Here is a 16,751-nt window from a genome sequence, read left to right on the forward strand (position 1 = left end):
AATCCTGAGCAGCTGTTTAATACTACAGGGGTGTCGTTGATGTAGCAAAAAAAAAAAAAAAAAAAAGCCTGAAAATGTGAACGAAATTAAATGAAATTGCTACAGACCATTAGCAGCAAACTGTATTCTGATTTATCACAAGACATGAACATAATGAAATTACTGGGGGAATGAATACAGCTACATTTATCATGCTGTTTTTAAGCAACAGGTACTGGAGTCAAAAGTATTAGGATATACTGAAGCAATAAAGTAGAAACAAAGAAGTCTATTTGAAAGTTTTATTTGAATTTGTCACCTGTATGTCACAGGTCTGCCCTTTACAGCACAAATGATGAAAATATGATAGGAAAATGTAGTGTGAGTTGCTCATCTTTCATCATTTTCATCCTGTCTGGATATAAAAACAATTTCAAGCCTTGTTAGCATAGCATAGCTATTACAGTACACTTTGCCAGCGGAGGCCACAACGCTGTCTTTACAGTACAACTGTTGATGCTGACCTGTGCAAAACTGAAAGGAGAAACACTGACGTGAGCAAAGAAAGCTCAGAGGAAACACAAATAAGAATCAGCTATTAAATGTTCAGCTTGGCCTCAAAGCAAAGATTTTGTGCTAGGTTGTGTTGATATCCTTTCATTTCTATTTCTAATAAAGTAAGGCTTTTTTCATTACAAAGTTATGAAGACGGATGAATATTTTAAGTATGCTTTAAAAGAATTGTCAGGCACTTAAGCAGTCTTAGCAGACCCATAAAGCAGAGAACACAGCAGTTAATGCTAATGTTCGCTTTAAAGCCAAAGCATCCATTTCTTATGGATAGCTTCAAAAATATACTGTTTTATATGTCAACCTTTGATGCTACAATTTGAAAAGTGACACAGAGATTAAGCTATTTACTTTTTAACAAAAGCAAAAAGCACCAGATAAAAATGTTCTATCCAAAATTGGCTTAAATATCAATATAACAACAAACAGAGCATTTGGATTTTTTTTTCCAAGCTCAGTGGATGTAAACTATATTTCAAAGTAGTGAAGAAGTTTTTCTTTATATTGTCACAGATATGAGACTGTGTAGCAAACTGTTCCTAAAAAATGCTTACCATGAAACACATTACATTAGCAGCAAAAACAGCCAGTAGTAGGTTCTATATGTGCGGAAGGCTAAGTACATATCCCGGGATCAGGTCATGCGATACTGAACTATCAACAGTCCTTCATCTTGGATACAATCATCAAAAAACAAGACATTTTGAAAAAGGGTTGAACCACTTGTATGAAATGACGAGTGCATTAAGTTGCAAAAAATGCTGGCAGGACGAAGTCGCTCTACGGCTTTGTGGCAGTCTGCATTCGCAGTCGCCTCCTAGCCAAGGCTTCCTGTTTTTTCCTCTCAATCTCTGCAGCAGAGCACTTTCCTGTCATCTGGCTTGTGACAAAAACTGGAAAGAGGGAAGAAAAGTGAGAAAACTGAATGAAAAAGACACAATTTCAGCTTGGTTGTTGCATGACCTCGAGCAAGTTTTCATTTCTAAACATTAAACTACTCATTCGGAAGAACAAAAGAACCCCAAAACATCCAAGTCCAAAGACAAATAAATAAATAAATAAAATCTGTCCACAAGTTCATTGGCAATGAAGCTTGCTGAGGTTTGGACCCTTGACAAGATCACAAATTAAAGCCACAGTGCGCAGTGTTTACTTGCTTGGGGGGGAAATGGTTAATGTGCACATGCACCGAACTGTCAGTGATTATAAGAACAACATGTGACATCTGTTTTACTTGTGAATTGTCAGTTAAATATCCATTCTTAAAGCAAAGTTGATGGAATAGCCATGGCAGACAAATGCATAGAATGAAACAAAACAACTTTATCCTAATGGAGGTGTATTCAGTTACTGGACATTTGACTATCAAAGCAAAGACATTCTGTTTAGTTTTAGATTTATTTGTGTTGTTTTTAAGGACAAATATCTGTACATAACACTCTTGGTGGCTTTTTCATTGACAAACATAAAATCCTGTCTTATAATATTATTAAATGTTCACCCAATTCAAAATTTTTATTCATATTATCTTTGAATATACAGTTTAGCACAAAGATTTTACACATTTTAGATGTTTAGATTATTCTCATGACACAGTACTATCAGAGAGATGCCTGACTGGTGAAAAATTAATTCTTAAGCATAACAACAAGTCCAGCCATACAGCCAGAGTCATAAAGAACTGTCTTTTTGGCAGAAAGAAAACACATTTATTTAATATATTTTTCAAGGGAGACCTGGCCAGGACAAGGACTCCAGCAGCAGATGTTATGGCCCCCACAGAGCACTGATCTCAGCAATAAAGAAGTCAATGTAGGATTGCATGAAGAGACATGAGACACTGAGACAACTTAAATCCATAGAGGAATTGTGGCAAGCTCTCCAAGATCTTTGGAACAGCCGATCTGCCAACTACCTTGGAAAAACTGCATGCAAGTGTGAGAACTGGTGCTGTTCTGGTTCAGTTTAAAAAAATAATTATTATTTATGGATTATTTTGGTAAGCATGCCCACTATGAATACCCTAGCCTTTTATAAAGTCGCATACATAATATACTTTGATACAATTTGGTGGAAAATATCAAAACTTAGACATCATACCTTTGGTGCTTATGGCTGCTGAGTCAGATAGATTTCTTTTGAAAGCTGTGTGATGGCTCTTGGCGTTGTGTACTGCTCTGGCCATCACTGTATGTTGCTTCATATCCACATTAGCATTTCCAGCCTGGAAAGTTCCAGATGAATCCCTGCACTGACTTAATGTACCCAAATCTGTGTGGCTTCCTGGGAAGCTTTGAGACATCTGTGATTTTTTGTTGGCATCCTTCATGGGAACGTTCCATCCTTGAAAGTTCACAGTTTCATAACTAGCCCTTGGTAATGAGTTAGAACGAACAAAAGCACAAGGTGATTGTCTGTTAGTGCTGGCACCGACGTTCCCAGGCCGAGTCATGTTGATGGGCTGCGGCCCTGTGGTTTTCCGTTGTCTGTCTACATCAATATCTTGTTTTTCTTGGCAGTTACCGGGGCTCACTTGGAGCGACTGAGTGTTGGCGATCTTCTCCACGCTGTCACATACCTGGTAGAGCAGTGCGTCATCATCCCTATCATCCCACAAGCTGTCTGAAATGTCTTTAACAGAGTGTTTTCCTAAAGAAGCCCCTCTGTGATCAGTAGTGACCTTGTCAGGTTGAGGTGTAGTGGATGTCTTTGCAGTTGCAGATTTCTGGTCAAACATCTGTGGCTTGGGTTGTATTACAGTGAAGTTGGACTTAGTAGAAACCTCTTTGGCCATCTGTGACCGCAAGTTGGGGTTTGGCTCTAATTTGAAAGTGTTTCGGTTGGTAGTCTTCAGTTTGGGACAGAGTTCCTGGAGTGTCAGTTTTGTTTCAGAACTTTTCACACTGCAGCTAGGCTTGCAGTTTAGGTTTGAAGGCTTGTGTGCAGGGATTGCATTTGCAATGGGGTTGCGAACAGGGGTAGAGTGAGTAGTGTTTGTCTTAGTCTCAGACTGAAAGGTGGTGTTAGGATTGGTGTCATGTTGCTCATAGGGCTTATGGGTCATCGCCAGCAAAAAAGGGTCATTAAGTAATTCATCATTCTCCCAGTCATCATCAAAGTCATCACAGTTATTTGCACTACAGCTATTAGTTCCCTTTTCTTCAGCAGGATGTGCAGCTGTGCCAGACTTTTCAGCTGATTTGAGCTCTGATTGTTGGTCTTTGGATAAAGCTGCATTCACAGGTTGGCCTCTTACTTCCTGTGAACAGGTGGATACTGCAGAGCCACGGCTTAGCCATGCACTCTGAGTGGAGCAGTCAAACAGAGCATGCAGCTCTGCCTCTATCTGGTCTGGTGCCGATGGGCACTTTAGGTCCTTCAAGCTATCATGGAGTGACGATGGTTTCAGTTTTGTTTCGGAAGTGTTCAGACATTCATTAAGATTGTTGTTCACAAGGCTTTCTGAAGTTTCCTTATCTTGCTGCATGCTCTCATCAAACTGCCTGGCGAGTTTCATGAGGTCCTCCACACTGCTTTGCCTATGTAGACAAAAGGAAAAAGGAAGACAGACACTTATGAGGACCCATACAGGCTGCATATGGTGGTAGATAATAACAATCTATAGGGAGAGTATTTTGGTCAATATATTGATTATTCACCTAGAGGATTTCTTCCTGAGTCTTGGCTTTTGAATCTCTGGTGTGGCGGGCATGGCACTGTCACCGATCCACTGCAGCAAAGAGGAGTCAGTCCTTTCTGGTTTTACATCCTATAAAAGAAACAAGCACAAGGTTGAAGTGTGTTTACAGATATGTGCTAGAAAAGACTGAAAGTCTACCTGTAACAAATACAAATAAAAAATTATAAAAAGAAAACTATACTTTAATCTTAATAACTATACAGTACTCTGTTTTTGTAACTATTGTCCATGATGTAAATATTTTTTTCTGTAAAAAATGTGAGTGTTTCTGTTCTGTTTGTATATGTGCTTTTCTTCTGCTGCTGTTACAACCAAATTTCTCCTTGTGGGACAATTAAAGGATTATTCTATTCTATTCTAAATGAAAATTATAATTTTTTCTTATTTAGTTTGTCATTAATTATATTTACCATGGCATTTAGAAATAACCATTTTTGTCAAACATTAATATGAATATAATAAAAAGCTGAAAAAACAACAGACCTTTGGAGCAATGCGGTTCACAATATCAGATATTTCCACAGCTCTAGTGTTCCTGAGTCCTGAAACCAAAAAAGATGAAAATAACACACATGACAGAAATGAGCAAAGTGGTAGAGTGATGATGACTGAAATGAAAGCTTACAATTGCAATTAATTTACTATAAAAAGCCTGTTCAGAAATTGTTTATGTTGCCATTCATTTAGAACCTGCTGATGAGATGTGCCAGCAAGTGTGAGCTGAGTGTCGGTGTTGTTTACCAGTATGAGTCTGAGTGGGTGATGTGGAATCCCAGACGATATCTTGTGAAGGTTCCACATCTCCTGGAGAATCTCCATTAGCCAAGCCGGGGTATCTGCTGCAACCTCGATGCCGGGGACTTTGAAAATCTGTGCACAGAGATATCAAGTGCCACATCAAATGAGCTAAAAATAAATCGTATTCATCTTGGTAACATTAAATTTACTTACATGTATTTATTTAGCACTGAGTCTTTAGTTAATTTAAACTTTATGTTAGACATATCAGTAAAGACAAACATGAGAACAATAAAAGATGTATCGTGATGACAGTTCACACATTAACAGATTCTCTTAGTGTAGTCACGGTTAAAGTCATAATAATATTTATATGATAATTTCCTGAAAAAAAATACTTGCTGAAACACAATATAAAAGCTGGGAAAATATCTGGTCAAAAACTTGTGTCTTGAACTTCTCTATTTTAGCAGCTTCAGGAGGATGCATAATGGCCATTTAAAGCCTTGTCTGATTTGAGTCACTGCAATATAGCATTACAAGAGGGCAGGCTGCATTAAAAGGATATATACCAGAATGCACGCAACAATCCAGCTATGAGAAAACAATTATTTAGATGAGATAATGCATCATATCTTAAAAGATACTCGAACATGGGGCAACACTTTCTGTATATTCCGAATGCAGTTTTTCTCCCTAGACAGTCTCAGTACTTTACAACTGGTTAGAATGGAATTAGTGGTGTGTCCATGGTGAGATAACAGAGCCAGCTGGCATGTTGTCACTGTCAGTCGCTCGTTTTGATCACCTCATGGCCGCCTTTGCTCTTCAGTGTATACAAACACTTGTTATGGTCTGTTGTTCAGCTCGCGTTGAGCCGCAGATCGTCGCCTACATTAACAGACACACAGCCTCACCTTGTCGTGTTGTCGTGTCAGGCATCTGCTTTGCTGCTTTCGTGTCTTGTGTTTTTTTATAGCTGAGTTTGGAGACAGTCCTCCACAGTTCAGTGAACTCAGCATGCGTCCTCGCCTCTGACATGGCTGCACAAAACAGCGGCGGCGGCAGCAGCAGCAAAGCGAACTCTGCTTTACATCGTTTTATCAGCACTTTCCTTTGCGGCTTTAAACATCGCGGCTAACAATTTGCCTTCGAGAGATTCAATGTTTCTTTGCAGAGTCTTGTTGTGTTCGCTCACTCATTCAAAGCTAGCCGCCATGTTTGCTTGTGACGTCACCAAACCTACGGCTGCCGGGTAGTTTTATCGCAGCTCGTTTTTCTGGCAAAACTAGAGCCCGTGAGAGGTATGTACGAAATGATTTCTGTTTGTCCTGAAATATTCCTAATAAGTTATATTTCAGCTCTGTAGATATATATATTTTAAAAAATCTACTGTATAAATATGAGTAGGTTAACTGGCTAAAGTTCACCACTTCATTCTCCAATTTTAAATTCAAAATCTAGGCGAAGGCCTTCTCTTAATCGTGTCATATTCTGTTTACTATTGTAGCCTAAAACACAATTAAGACTACATTAAGAGAGTATAATTGTGTGTCGCAAAGCACGCAGATGGGCAAAATTAGTTCCTCTTCTCACAGCGAAAAAGATTATTGAAATACACCGAGATGCTACAACATTAAAACCACTGTTGACCGCAAAAACTACCCCGGAAAACACAGTAAACAATTCACAGAAGCCATTTTTATATGAAATTCAAGGCAAACATGAGTGGTACTAATCACATTAATGATTACATTGAAAACTTTGCTGTCTTTTCCACAAAATCAAGTTTAAAAAAAGCTTTTGCCCTGTAAGATCTACTTCTACCATCTCTACTGTAAAAGAATTCATGCCATTTATGTCATAATGTCTCTGTCCAAACTCCCCAGATCATGTTCTACTGAACCCCCTCAGGATGCATGGGAAGAAGCCAAATCCACAGAGGCTTCACTCTGCAACCTGCAGGATCGAAAGGATTTGCTTCCCATTTTTCTGGTGCCAGAAACCGCAGGGCACCATCAGAGGTCCATGCCCTGACAGGTCAAAGCTGTTTTGGTGGCACACACGATACTGGGTAGGTGGGTGGATTAATGTAGTTATTGTTGTTAATTGGTGTATTCTTTATGGTAATGCACCAGAAATAATAATTCAATACTTTTGCCTCCTTGGGATTTACTTTTACAAAAATTTAATTTATACTCTGTCTAGTATACTATAAAATGGTATGCCAAAATGAACAAACAAAAGGGGGAAAAAGTCATGTTTTTACTTCCTGGCAACATTACTCAAGACATTGTGTTCACTTTTAAAGAGTCTTGAACAATGTTGCTCAGTGTTACCATTGGTCAGAAACAGATATTACAAACAACTTGTTTTATTTCAAAGGTAGTGATAGCCCAGAAAGGGATCCTTAAATCTAAATTTGGAAAGGCTGGTTTAAAGCAGTACAGTAAATAAATCAGACAGCTAATTAGTTGTATCCAAATGTTTTTTCCAGAAATGTAATGAAGCTTTTTTGGGCATTTTTGGAACACTTTTACACTTTACACCTGTCTTTAGTCAAATAAGACCATATTACATGGAGTTTGAATTAAAAATAATACACATAGTTATATTTCTAGACCTTAAGATCGAGAGTCAGGGAAACTATTATATACAGTTTTTATTCTGGGCACAGCAGCCATGCTTCTTTTGAGCCAAGGTGGCTCGTGGGTCAGGGGCTTATCTTTTGTTTTAGTTTGTTAGGGAGTCAAATTCTGCGTCCAAGATTTATTCTCAGATGAATTTGAACTTCTAATTAAAACACATCAGTCAAATGTGACATAAACACTTGAGCTATCCAAACACGGACACTGCCTTCACACAGCTTTTCTGACCTTTTAGTGTTGTCTCGGGCTGTTTTTAATTCAACTTGGATTTTTCTTGATTTTGGCTGCTTTTAAGGGATATCTTAAAAATTCCAAACACATATTTTGCCTTCATTATCATATTTTTGTGTTTTGTGAGGGCTTTCTCATGTTTTTAATGATGATTACTTTGACTTGTTAGATATTCAAGACTTTCATTCAGGGCTGTTCTACATAGTTTTTACTGTTATTGTTACCTATTACGGTATTCAGTCCGAATGAAATGAGTCAGGTCTTGGAATTTGTTTGGGACTCAACTAGGCCTTAGTCATATCCTTTCTAACTATATTTGGCTTTTTACTGAGTGAACATCAGAAATGTTGGCTTTTTGCATGCATACGTCATGGTCGAATGAATAATTACTTCAGTGGTAGCAGGTTACTGACGTACAAGTTGATGACTCCTGATTATTCATTATGTTTCTGAAACTGCTCCATGTTTCCACCATCAACATCTTCTTATCTCTGAAAGCTGAGAAAAGGAACTACATGATGAATGGTGCTGTGTTTATTTAACCATGTCATGCGTGACAGAGTTTCCACTGAAAATGCTGCATGACTCCATTGATGAAAAATTAAATGTGTGGTTTAAAACAAACACACACACAAAAACTGGAAACTCCCCTGTTCTTATTAAACTTTTGACTATAGACTGGTGGAAATTTTATTTTTCAGTCAAACACAGTTGATGCTTCTTCTTGTGAAAAACATCTATTTCACCAAAGTTGTCAGAGGTTCTGCTAGTGAGGATATGAACTGTCATCAATCGGTTTTCGTGTGTTTAACTCTTTTCTATATACTTGCAGGTTTGCAGAATGTGATTAGTTCAATCTTGATTTGATCTTATTCCTATTCTGTAATCCAAAAGCTGTCTTTCTGCTCCTAATTTTAAAATGTTAATGTAACTGAACAAATATTTTACATAGAAAATAAATGTGGATTTTTTTTTTTTTACACATTTTGTAAAATTCTGCATAGCAATTTCCAAAATAAAGCACTAGATGGTGCTTGTATACCTCCTTGGTATTTCGTGTGTGTGTGTGTGTGTGTGTGTGTGTGTGTGTGTGTGTGTGTGTCTGTGAGGAGTGGAGGGTTGGGAGGGGATACAGTAACTAAAGTCAATATAAACTGAATGCAGATTTTGTAGAAAATATACACTGAGTTGCTGTGGTGCTGGAATATTATTTTGTTAAAACACACACACGCTGCAGTGAATCACAATGCTTGATTATGCTTGATTCTGATTTGATTGTTTTCATTTGGAAGCAGTTCATCAGCATAGAGAATTTGGGAAGCCAATCAACTGTGTTTCTTTGATTTAAAGCCAGAAACTGTTATGAACAGACGACCTGTAGTCCTATCTTCGACTTTGCCTGTTAAAACGTAATTCTTGTTCCATCAAAACATCAGCAGATATTCAGCCACCACTAACGATAAGATGCATGTTAGATGAGAGCAGCTGCAGCATATGTCATCTTTGGGGCACGCTCATTTCCATTTAGCAATTTTAAAGTGTCAAGTGTTTGTTGTCAATAAATGTGAAAGTTTAAAACATTCTTGTGGCCCAGATTGGTCAGCTTTGTAAACTAAAAATGGTTGTTTACTCATTATTAAAAAGGCAAAGCCTACAGTATGCTGCACAGGCAGGCAAAACATGGATTGCAAGTGGATTTCTTCAATGCAGCTGTATTTAAAATTTTACATACTGTTAAAGCTGTGTAACAAGTCTCATTTTGTGTGTGTGTGTGTGTGTGTGTGTGTGTGTGTGTGTGTGTGTGTGTGTGTGTGTGTGTGTGTGTGTCAAAAAACACCTAAAAGAAATTTGAGAAAACCTTTGATTATAAATTTCTGTTGTGTAAATTGTGAAAAATAGCACTTTCTCAAATCTAGAGAGCAGAATGTAAATAATATTTGCATTTCCTCAATGAATGTCTGAAATAACATTTTCGTCTGTTACCTAATCTGTTTGAGCACCCTTATCTAAAAAGAAAAAAATTGTCTGTTGCGATGTCGCACACTGCACACAGCAAACAGCAAACAGCACATTTCTGCCTGTAGGCCATTGTCATGTTAGTGGCGTAGCTGCTGTCAATGTTAAAGAGGTTAACTGGAACCGCCAGTATGGATGTAACAGTGATTTAATCAACAGTTAGCTACGTTTCATGCCTCTCTTTAATGCATTCAGCTAATCTTGGGGGTATCCCCATTGCTCTGTGAAGCGAGCTGTGTCATATCACGCTGCCACGAAAATCCACACCCGGGGGGCGCCGTCTCCTGCCCATCTAAAAGTCACTGTAACACCCTCTGTCACACTGAATACTAGCATTTCTCAGAAGTGATAGTTAGACTGGGGAATAAAGGGCATGGACGTGTCAGCTTGAATTTGAATATGAGGCATCAGCTTGCCTTGTGTTCTTTACCCATTCTGTCATCTCTCCTCCCCCTGCAAGCTTTTTCAAGCCGTGTAACAGCAAGAAAAAAATAATTGCCAAAGCCTGCTAAAGGAGACGAGAGGAAGAACATTTTAGCGTGGATTCTATAAGCCTTGTCTCATTCTTTCCCAGAAGTCTGTCTCCTCAGCTAACTACCTACCGCCTTCTATTTATTGGTTACGCCTGGGTTGTTTAGAAGCAATTAAGGAGCTAATTGTTGAGATTTCTGAGCACTGGGTATTATAGTAAAAAGTAAAGAGCTAATGGCTAATTGCCCAAGCAGCTGCTAGTGTTTATGAAGGAGGAGCAAACATGCCAGGGGATCTACCAGGCGTAGACAGCAATGAGGACAAGGAAGGGCTTGTGTGTGTGTGTGTGTGTGTGTGTGTGTGTGTGTGTGTTTGGGGAGGGGGTGATCATCATTGCTGTGGATCCCAGGGATGGTTCACACTGGGCAGCTGCCAGTTGAGCGAGACACGAAGGAGAATAAAAAGCTCAACTCAGAAAAGTGTCTGCATAAATAATAATCACCTCTTATGGCCTCTAGTTCTGCATCTCCAAGGAGTCCATTGTGTCTTCTGTGTTTGTATGTGAAGGGTATATCCCAATGTTTGTGCCACCCCCTTCATCCACCCACACCCCCCAACTTTTCTGCCAGACCCCCCCCCGTGGGCTAGCAGTGCCTCATGGATGACAGTTAACATGTGGCAGGGCTCTCTGAAGTGGAAGGGATCCAGGATGCTGGCTTTCTGTGCCAGCTTCGCCAAGCTGGGATTTCACCCATTTCACAGTGTCTGCCAATGGCAGGGACTGTGAATGAAAGCATTTGAAACAATGCCTGGTTCTGCAGCGTCAGATCAGTGGGCTTCAGCAATGGTTAGATGCAGCCTAAGGTGGCTTGGCTTCTATCTGAAAGAATCCCAGCAGCCCTTTTGGTCACATGAGGCGAAAAGGAAGTGCTAAAGGGCATCCAACTGCACTCTACTCCAGCAGTAGATTGTTGAGATGAAGAGGAGGAAGAGTCGAAATGATCATCAAAGCGAGGCAGGCATGGTTGCATTTTGATTTGGCTTTCTTGCTCTGTTTATTTCAGTGACTGGTATTATTTCAGGACTCGGAATAAGTTAAACATTTACTTAGCAGGCTTCCAGTTCCTGTCAGGAGCAGGAAAAGCAACAAGGTTTTTTAAAAAAAATGGCCTATTGATAAAACTATAAAGCGAGATCTTCAGGATGGCTTGCTCTTTGAAAAACATTTCAACAGTCAGTCCAATGACAAAGACATCAACAGTATCACCCAACTATCTGATTGACAGGCAATCTTTAGAGTGGCATGGAGAAGGCAGGGATTATCTCAGCAATACATTTATTTTAAAATTTATTATTTTTTTCTTCCTTTTTATTAGGCTAACCTCCAAAACTTAATGTCTGTAATGAAATAACATAATTTTAGTATATCCAATTAACCTCTGTCTCGACCCCCTTAGGGCTTCACTTAACATAGATTCAGCTAAGGTTCTCTTGACTGCAGCTTTGCTCTAGGTGTTACAGTTTAGGTGCAAGACCTTTCTATCCTGATCTCTGTATTCACCATTTATAAGAAATATATTGCATTGCGGTAAACTTATCCATATGTGCTGGGTCATGTAACATATCAAGGCAACATCAAAGCGGGAGCCATTAAGACAGAGCAGCAGTTGTGGAGGAAGGCTAAAGCAAGAGAGCACAGAGGGGCGGTGTGTCTGCGTACAGCACACTGTAGCCTACTTTGACTGCTCATTTATTCTGTTTATAATAGCAAAGGCGATGATAAATGTCCCGCAGAGTGCACATGTGCTAAAATATTCATCAATTGGAGCCCCCCTAATTTGTGGAGGAGGAAAACCAATAAATTCAAATGTGAGCGGCAGTCATATTATATTTATATGAATATGCAAGACCACGGGTAGGACATTAAGATTGATCTGATATGTATGTGCTTTTTAACCAATTCTAATATAATGCCTTGTGTGAGATGGAGATGTGTGAGAGGAAGGTGGGAAACAAAGTGGGCTATGCTTTCATGAACTGCTGTGATGGAAATTCAACCACATCCCTAATGATGTTTCTGAAATTTCAGGGTTAAATCTTGAACAATCGTCACTGATTAAAGGAAAAGTGGGAGACTGCTCTTTTCTCTTCATTTTGATTTTCAAACATATATAACAGCAGAAAAGCTGCCCCACTGGTAAAACTTAATTTGTCATTATTATGGCATCAGACATTAAACCACATGGCTTTGAAATGCTACTTGATTAGTCACTTTTCTCCAGAGCTGCACAGAATTTTTCTGACCATGCAGCCTGCATAGTTTTTTTGAATTTTCTGTTTCTCCTGCTATATCTTCTGATATTTTTTTTTTTGCCTTGTTCTTTGTCTTGTCTGCTCTCTTTTCTTCTCCCTCTGTTTTTCTCCCTGTGTGTGTGTGTGTGTGTGTGTGTGTGTTTTTTTTTTTTTTCTCACCCTTTCTGCTCAGGTGTGTGTGGGCCTGGAGGAGGATGAGGGGGAGGAGAGAAGGGGTGGTTCTCTATGCTTGTACCCTGCAGAGCCACTCTCTCCTGGGGTAAGGATGACAGGAAGTCAGCCAGATGGCACGGAGCAGGTCTGCAGCATGTGACCTCCTCTCTGGAGAGGCAGGAAACGAGGAGGAGAATAGGGCAGAGTGAAGAGGAGCTGGAGGAGGCAGCATAAGATTAAGGAAAGGAGGTGAGGAGATGTAACAAAGATGCTGAGCCAAATCATCCTTATATACAGTGTTAGCATTTGAGCATAGTAGCATCAGGAGCTTGTGAGTTGCACAATAAATAATATTTAAATAGAGAAATCAATAATATTTTAATAGATTTAGGCTGTGTTTTTATTACTGAATGATGCTGCAGTTTTATTCAGCACAAAGCCAGTTCTCTTAAGCATAAAATTAAGTTGGTTAATACTAGTTACTAGTTAATACTAGTTGTAAGGCTTTGGCTACAAAGCATTTACATCAACTATTCTTCTGTACACTATGGCAAAATGTATAAGTTAAGTTTGATGCTCCAGAATTAACATTACAAAGTCATTTTTCATTTTGACTTTTATTATTGTTTTAGGACGTTTTGACAAGTCAAAATTACAGTTAACAATTATATGTAATCCAGTTTTGACCAGTCACAATTATAGCTGCAGATATCTCAATCTTCATTCATGAGTAACCAAAATTCTTGTGTTTGAGGTTGCTCCTGCAATGCTTCCCATTGCAAACGGTGGCGGTTGCTGCTCCGGATAAGATAGCTGTTAATGAGATAGTTAGAAAATGCCATGAGATAGACAAAGCCTTATCATCTAGGAATTTGTGGGAAGTGAGAACTTCATCCATTATAGAGTTGTGGTAGTTGTTTACAGCATAGTGCACATACTTTGTCTCTAGAAACACTTGAGAACTTAATATGAAGTCTGGATGATTTCCAAACTGATCACTCATTCTGGAGTAAAAAAAAAACCAAAACATGCCAACATCAACAGAAATGCTCAAACCTTTGAAAATGTTCAGTGTTTCACAGGCTAAATTGTGTGCAAGTTACATAAATGCTTAAGCTAATTAATTGTAACTAATATTACACCGAATAGAGACCATTTGTAACCATTTGCTATTGTTACTACAAAATTTGTGGTATTTTGAAATCACTAGTGGTCATTGTCATTTGAAACTGTAATTCTTATCTTCATACCCAAAATTAAAGATATTCAGTTTAATATTTAATAGCACAGTTTGACTTATAGAACTCTATAAAGGTCCCAGAACTATTTTAAAACATTTGCATCAGCCATGGTGTTGCATATATGTGTTAATAAGTCCCATGAAAATGGGCACTGTAATTATTTTAGCCAGTTGTTCATTTTCTCATTATCTTGGTACCATAAACAGTCATTATAGCACTAAATATTTATTAATATACACAATAAAATGGTCCCAAAATGCACAAATTAATGACTGAGATTTCATTAAAACTATAGATGTTTGCAGAAAGTATTTAAAACACGTGAATCTCTATGTATGTAAGCTGAAATAGTACTCTAAATCTAAACTTTTCATTTGAAAACAGTGTATCGCCTTAAAGGCAACTATTGTTGTGATGTTTTTTTAAGTGTTGCACAGGAATTTAGAATCTGTGAGCTCAAAATCTATGAATTTGATTGCAAATTATTTATATGACTGCACATACAGATAACAGAAACAATACTCAAACTTTTATTATTGCTTTTTTTTAAGAAAAGGGAAATAATGCTGTTTTTGCTACATCAACTTACACAGAAATGTAAAAATCCTCGGTGCTGTTAGCACAGGGGAAAAATTTAGGAAACAAATATACTATAACTCAAACATCAAAAGCTAATTTGCATCTGCTGTGCAGTTTTCTAAATTCAATCCTTTCCAGAGTCTGCACGGCAAAAACTGCCAGTTTGGTGACCTGAAAAAGACACAACTTAATTTCACCCAGCTGGAAGTCACATCACAAGTTAACAGCTCCAATTTGGTATTGATATCCGGAGTGTAAAAGGAAAAATAAATTGACAAATTTCTCCACTTATTATTATTAACATTCCCATGCACTCACAGATTTGCTCATCACATTGCACAAACTTCCATTTCATGCACAACTCCCAGTATGCCCCAAACCAACCCCGCCCCCCTCCCTGCGTTCCCCTCCTGCTTGGGGTTGCCTTTGATCTAAATTTGGCCTCAGCAGAAGATGTACACAGTACACAGTCATTTTCATATGGAGGCTTTGAACACACTGATGGAGGGCCCGTTGCCGCTGCGTTCACTTTTATCCTCCGAGCCTTTTTCCCTTGGAACCCTGTGAGCATATGGCGAACACCCCTCACCGGAGTTTCTTACAACAGGAGGGGCCGCCCACTCTTAGCATCTCTTATTCCCCGGGTCCTTCCATCACCCTGGGTTTAGAGATGTTGGGAATTAGTTAGAGCTTTAGCAGACGATGCTTACGAGGCAAAGTTAACAGACACAAGAGGCTTTTAAAAACCCAAATGTCAGTGAACCTGAAAAATGAGCAACATAAAGATAAATGTGGTAAATTGATATCTTGATCTCACCCACCTGCTCCTCTTTCCTCTGAATGAGGTTCTGTGTAGGCGGCCATCCAAGTGAACCAACAGATGATGCATAAGTTACAATATTAAATATCTTCAATATAAGATTGGAAAACTAGATTTGCCTATCACATTTTTCATTTCTGTAAATGTGTTCTGGGACATGAAGATCACCTTTCTCACTCTGTTCTTTCACTTTGCTGAAACAGAAACCTGCCCATTGTTTGCTGACACAGAGCTACAGTCTTTTGGTCTACTCGTCTCGAACCGAGTAGCCGTCATCTGTTGCCAAAATGTCCGTCAAGAGACAACGACCAAAGCAGATCTGCTGTATCACAGGCTTGTCGTCAAAAGAGCTCAGGCTGAATGAATAGCTTTTGAAAAACGATGTTCCCTTGATGCACACGGAGAGATCAGTCAGAGATTTGTTTCTCCGGTGAGGGCATGTGTGGTAGGACAAAGATTTTATTGTCACCACAAAGCACTAATGAAAATTTGGGGTTTAATTGGGAGAAAGAAAGAGAGCAGCGCATTCCTACGGAAATAGTCAGAGAAATTAAATGATTACTTTATAGCTCTTTAAGGGTTTCTTGGTGAGATTTTTATCAATGTTGCAGGCACTTTATGGTGTTTTTGGACTGAAATTCACAAATATTAACAGATTAAACAATAAAATAGCAATTACATTTGTAATTGCAATTAAAATGTAATTAGCACTGCCTAGACAGTCATTTTATATACTTTCTGGGGACAATGATTTTCATCTTTCAATTGTTGAATCCGGTCCTTGTGAGAGCTGTTACACTCAAAGTCTGTGAACAAAAATACATGTGTTCTCCGGAAGGGATACTGCATTTATCTCATTACCATTTCTTAAATGTTTACAGCCATTGTCTTCCTTTACAGTGCAAACACCATGCTGTACATGTAAAACCGCTGCCGGGGTTGTTTTCCTGCTTTTATCTTAAATACATTCTTTCCAGATTGTTCAGCCCTAGAAACTGGTAATTACCATATATTATCACCTCCACAAGCTCCACCACTAGGGTTGCCATGTTTGAGGTAATTATATCACTCCCAAGTTGTCTGTATAATCACTTAACAGAAGAAGCAGCCCTGTATTTGTGAGAGCTTTGACACAAACATGGAAATGTTTAAAAAATGTTCCTTAAGCCGTAGGGGGTGCAAAGAATATTTGAATATTTGAAATTCGTCTGGGCATTATTGCACTGATTCCTGTCCTCTTTGTCCTGAGGACATTAACAACGTGGAGAAAAAAAAGTCCTTGACCAGAACAA

The 16,751-nt window shown here is 38.7% G+C and overlaps 1 protein-coding gene and 1 long non-coding RNA gene across 2 annotated transcripts; one reads left to right on the forward strand and one right to left on the reverse strand.

The window, feature by feature from the left end:
- Positions 1-267: 267 nt before the first annotated feature.
- Positions 268-6,214, reverse strand: etaa1b (ETAA1 activator of ATR kinase b). The gene is made up of 6 exons (XM_031745566.2): positions 5,905-6,214; positions 4,991-5,119; positions 4,733-4,791; positions 4,209-4,318; positions 2,650-4,088; positions 268-1,442 (listed from the first exon to the last, which is right to left on the reverse strand). Exons 1-6 carry the CDS (start codon positions 6,026-6,028, stop codon positions 1,330-1,332), a joined length of 1,974 nt encoding a protein of 657 aa, XP_031601426.1. The 5' UTR covers positions 6,029-6,214; the 3' UTR covers positions 268-1,329.
- Positions 6,215-6,245: 31 nt separating this feature from the next.
- On the forward strand, positions 6,246-15,977 carry LOC120443301. Its single transcript, XR_005615328.1, has 4 exons — positions 6,246-6,291; positions 6,877-7,061; positions 12,839-13,068; positions 15,663-15,977. It is a non-coding gene; the product is annotated as an uncharacterized LOC120443301 (long non-coding RNA).
- The last annotated feature ends 774 nt before the right edge of the window (positions 15,978-16,751 follow it).

This window comes from Oreochromis aureus, linkage group 13 (genome assembly GCF_013358895.1).
Source record: "Oreochromis aureus strain Israel breed Guangdong linkage group 13, ZZ_aureus, whole genome shotgun sequence".
In the NCBI taxonomy this organism is placed as follows: Eukaryota; Metazoa; Chordata; class Actinopteri; order Cichliformes; family Cichlidae; genus Oreochromis; species Oreochromis aureus.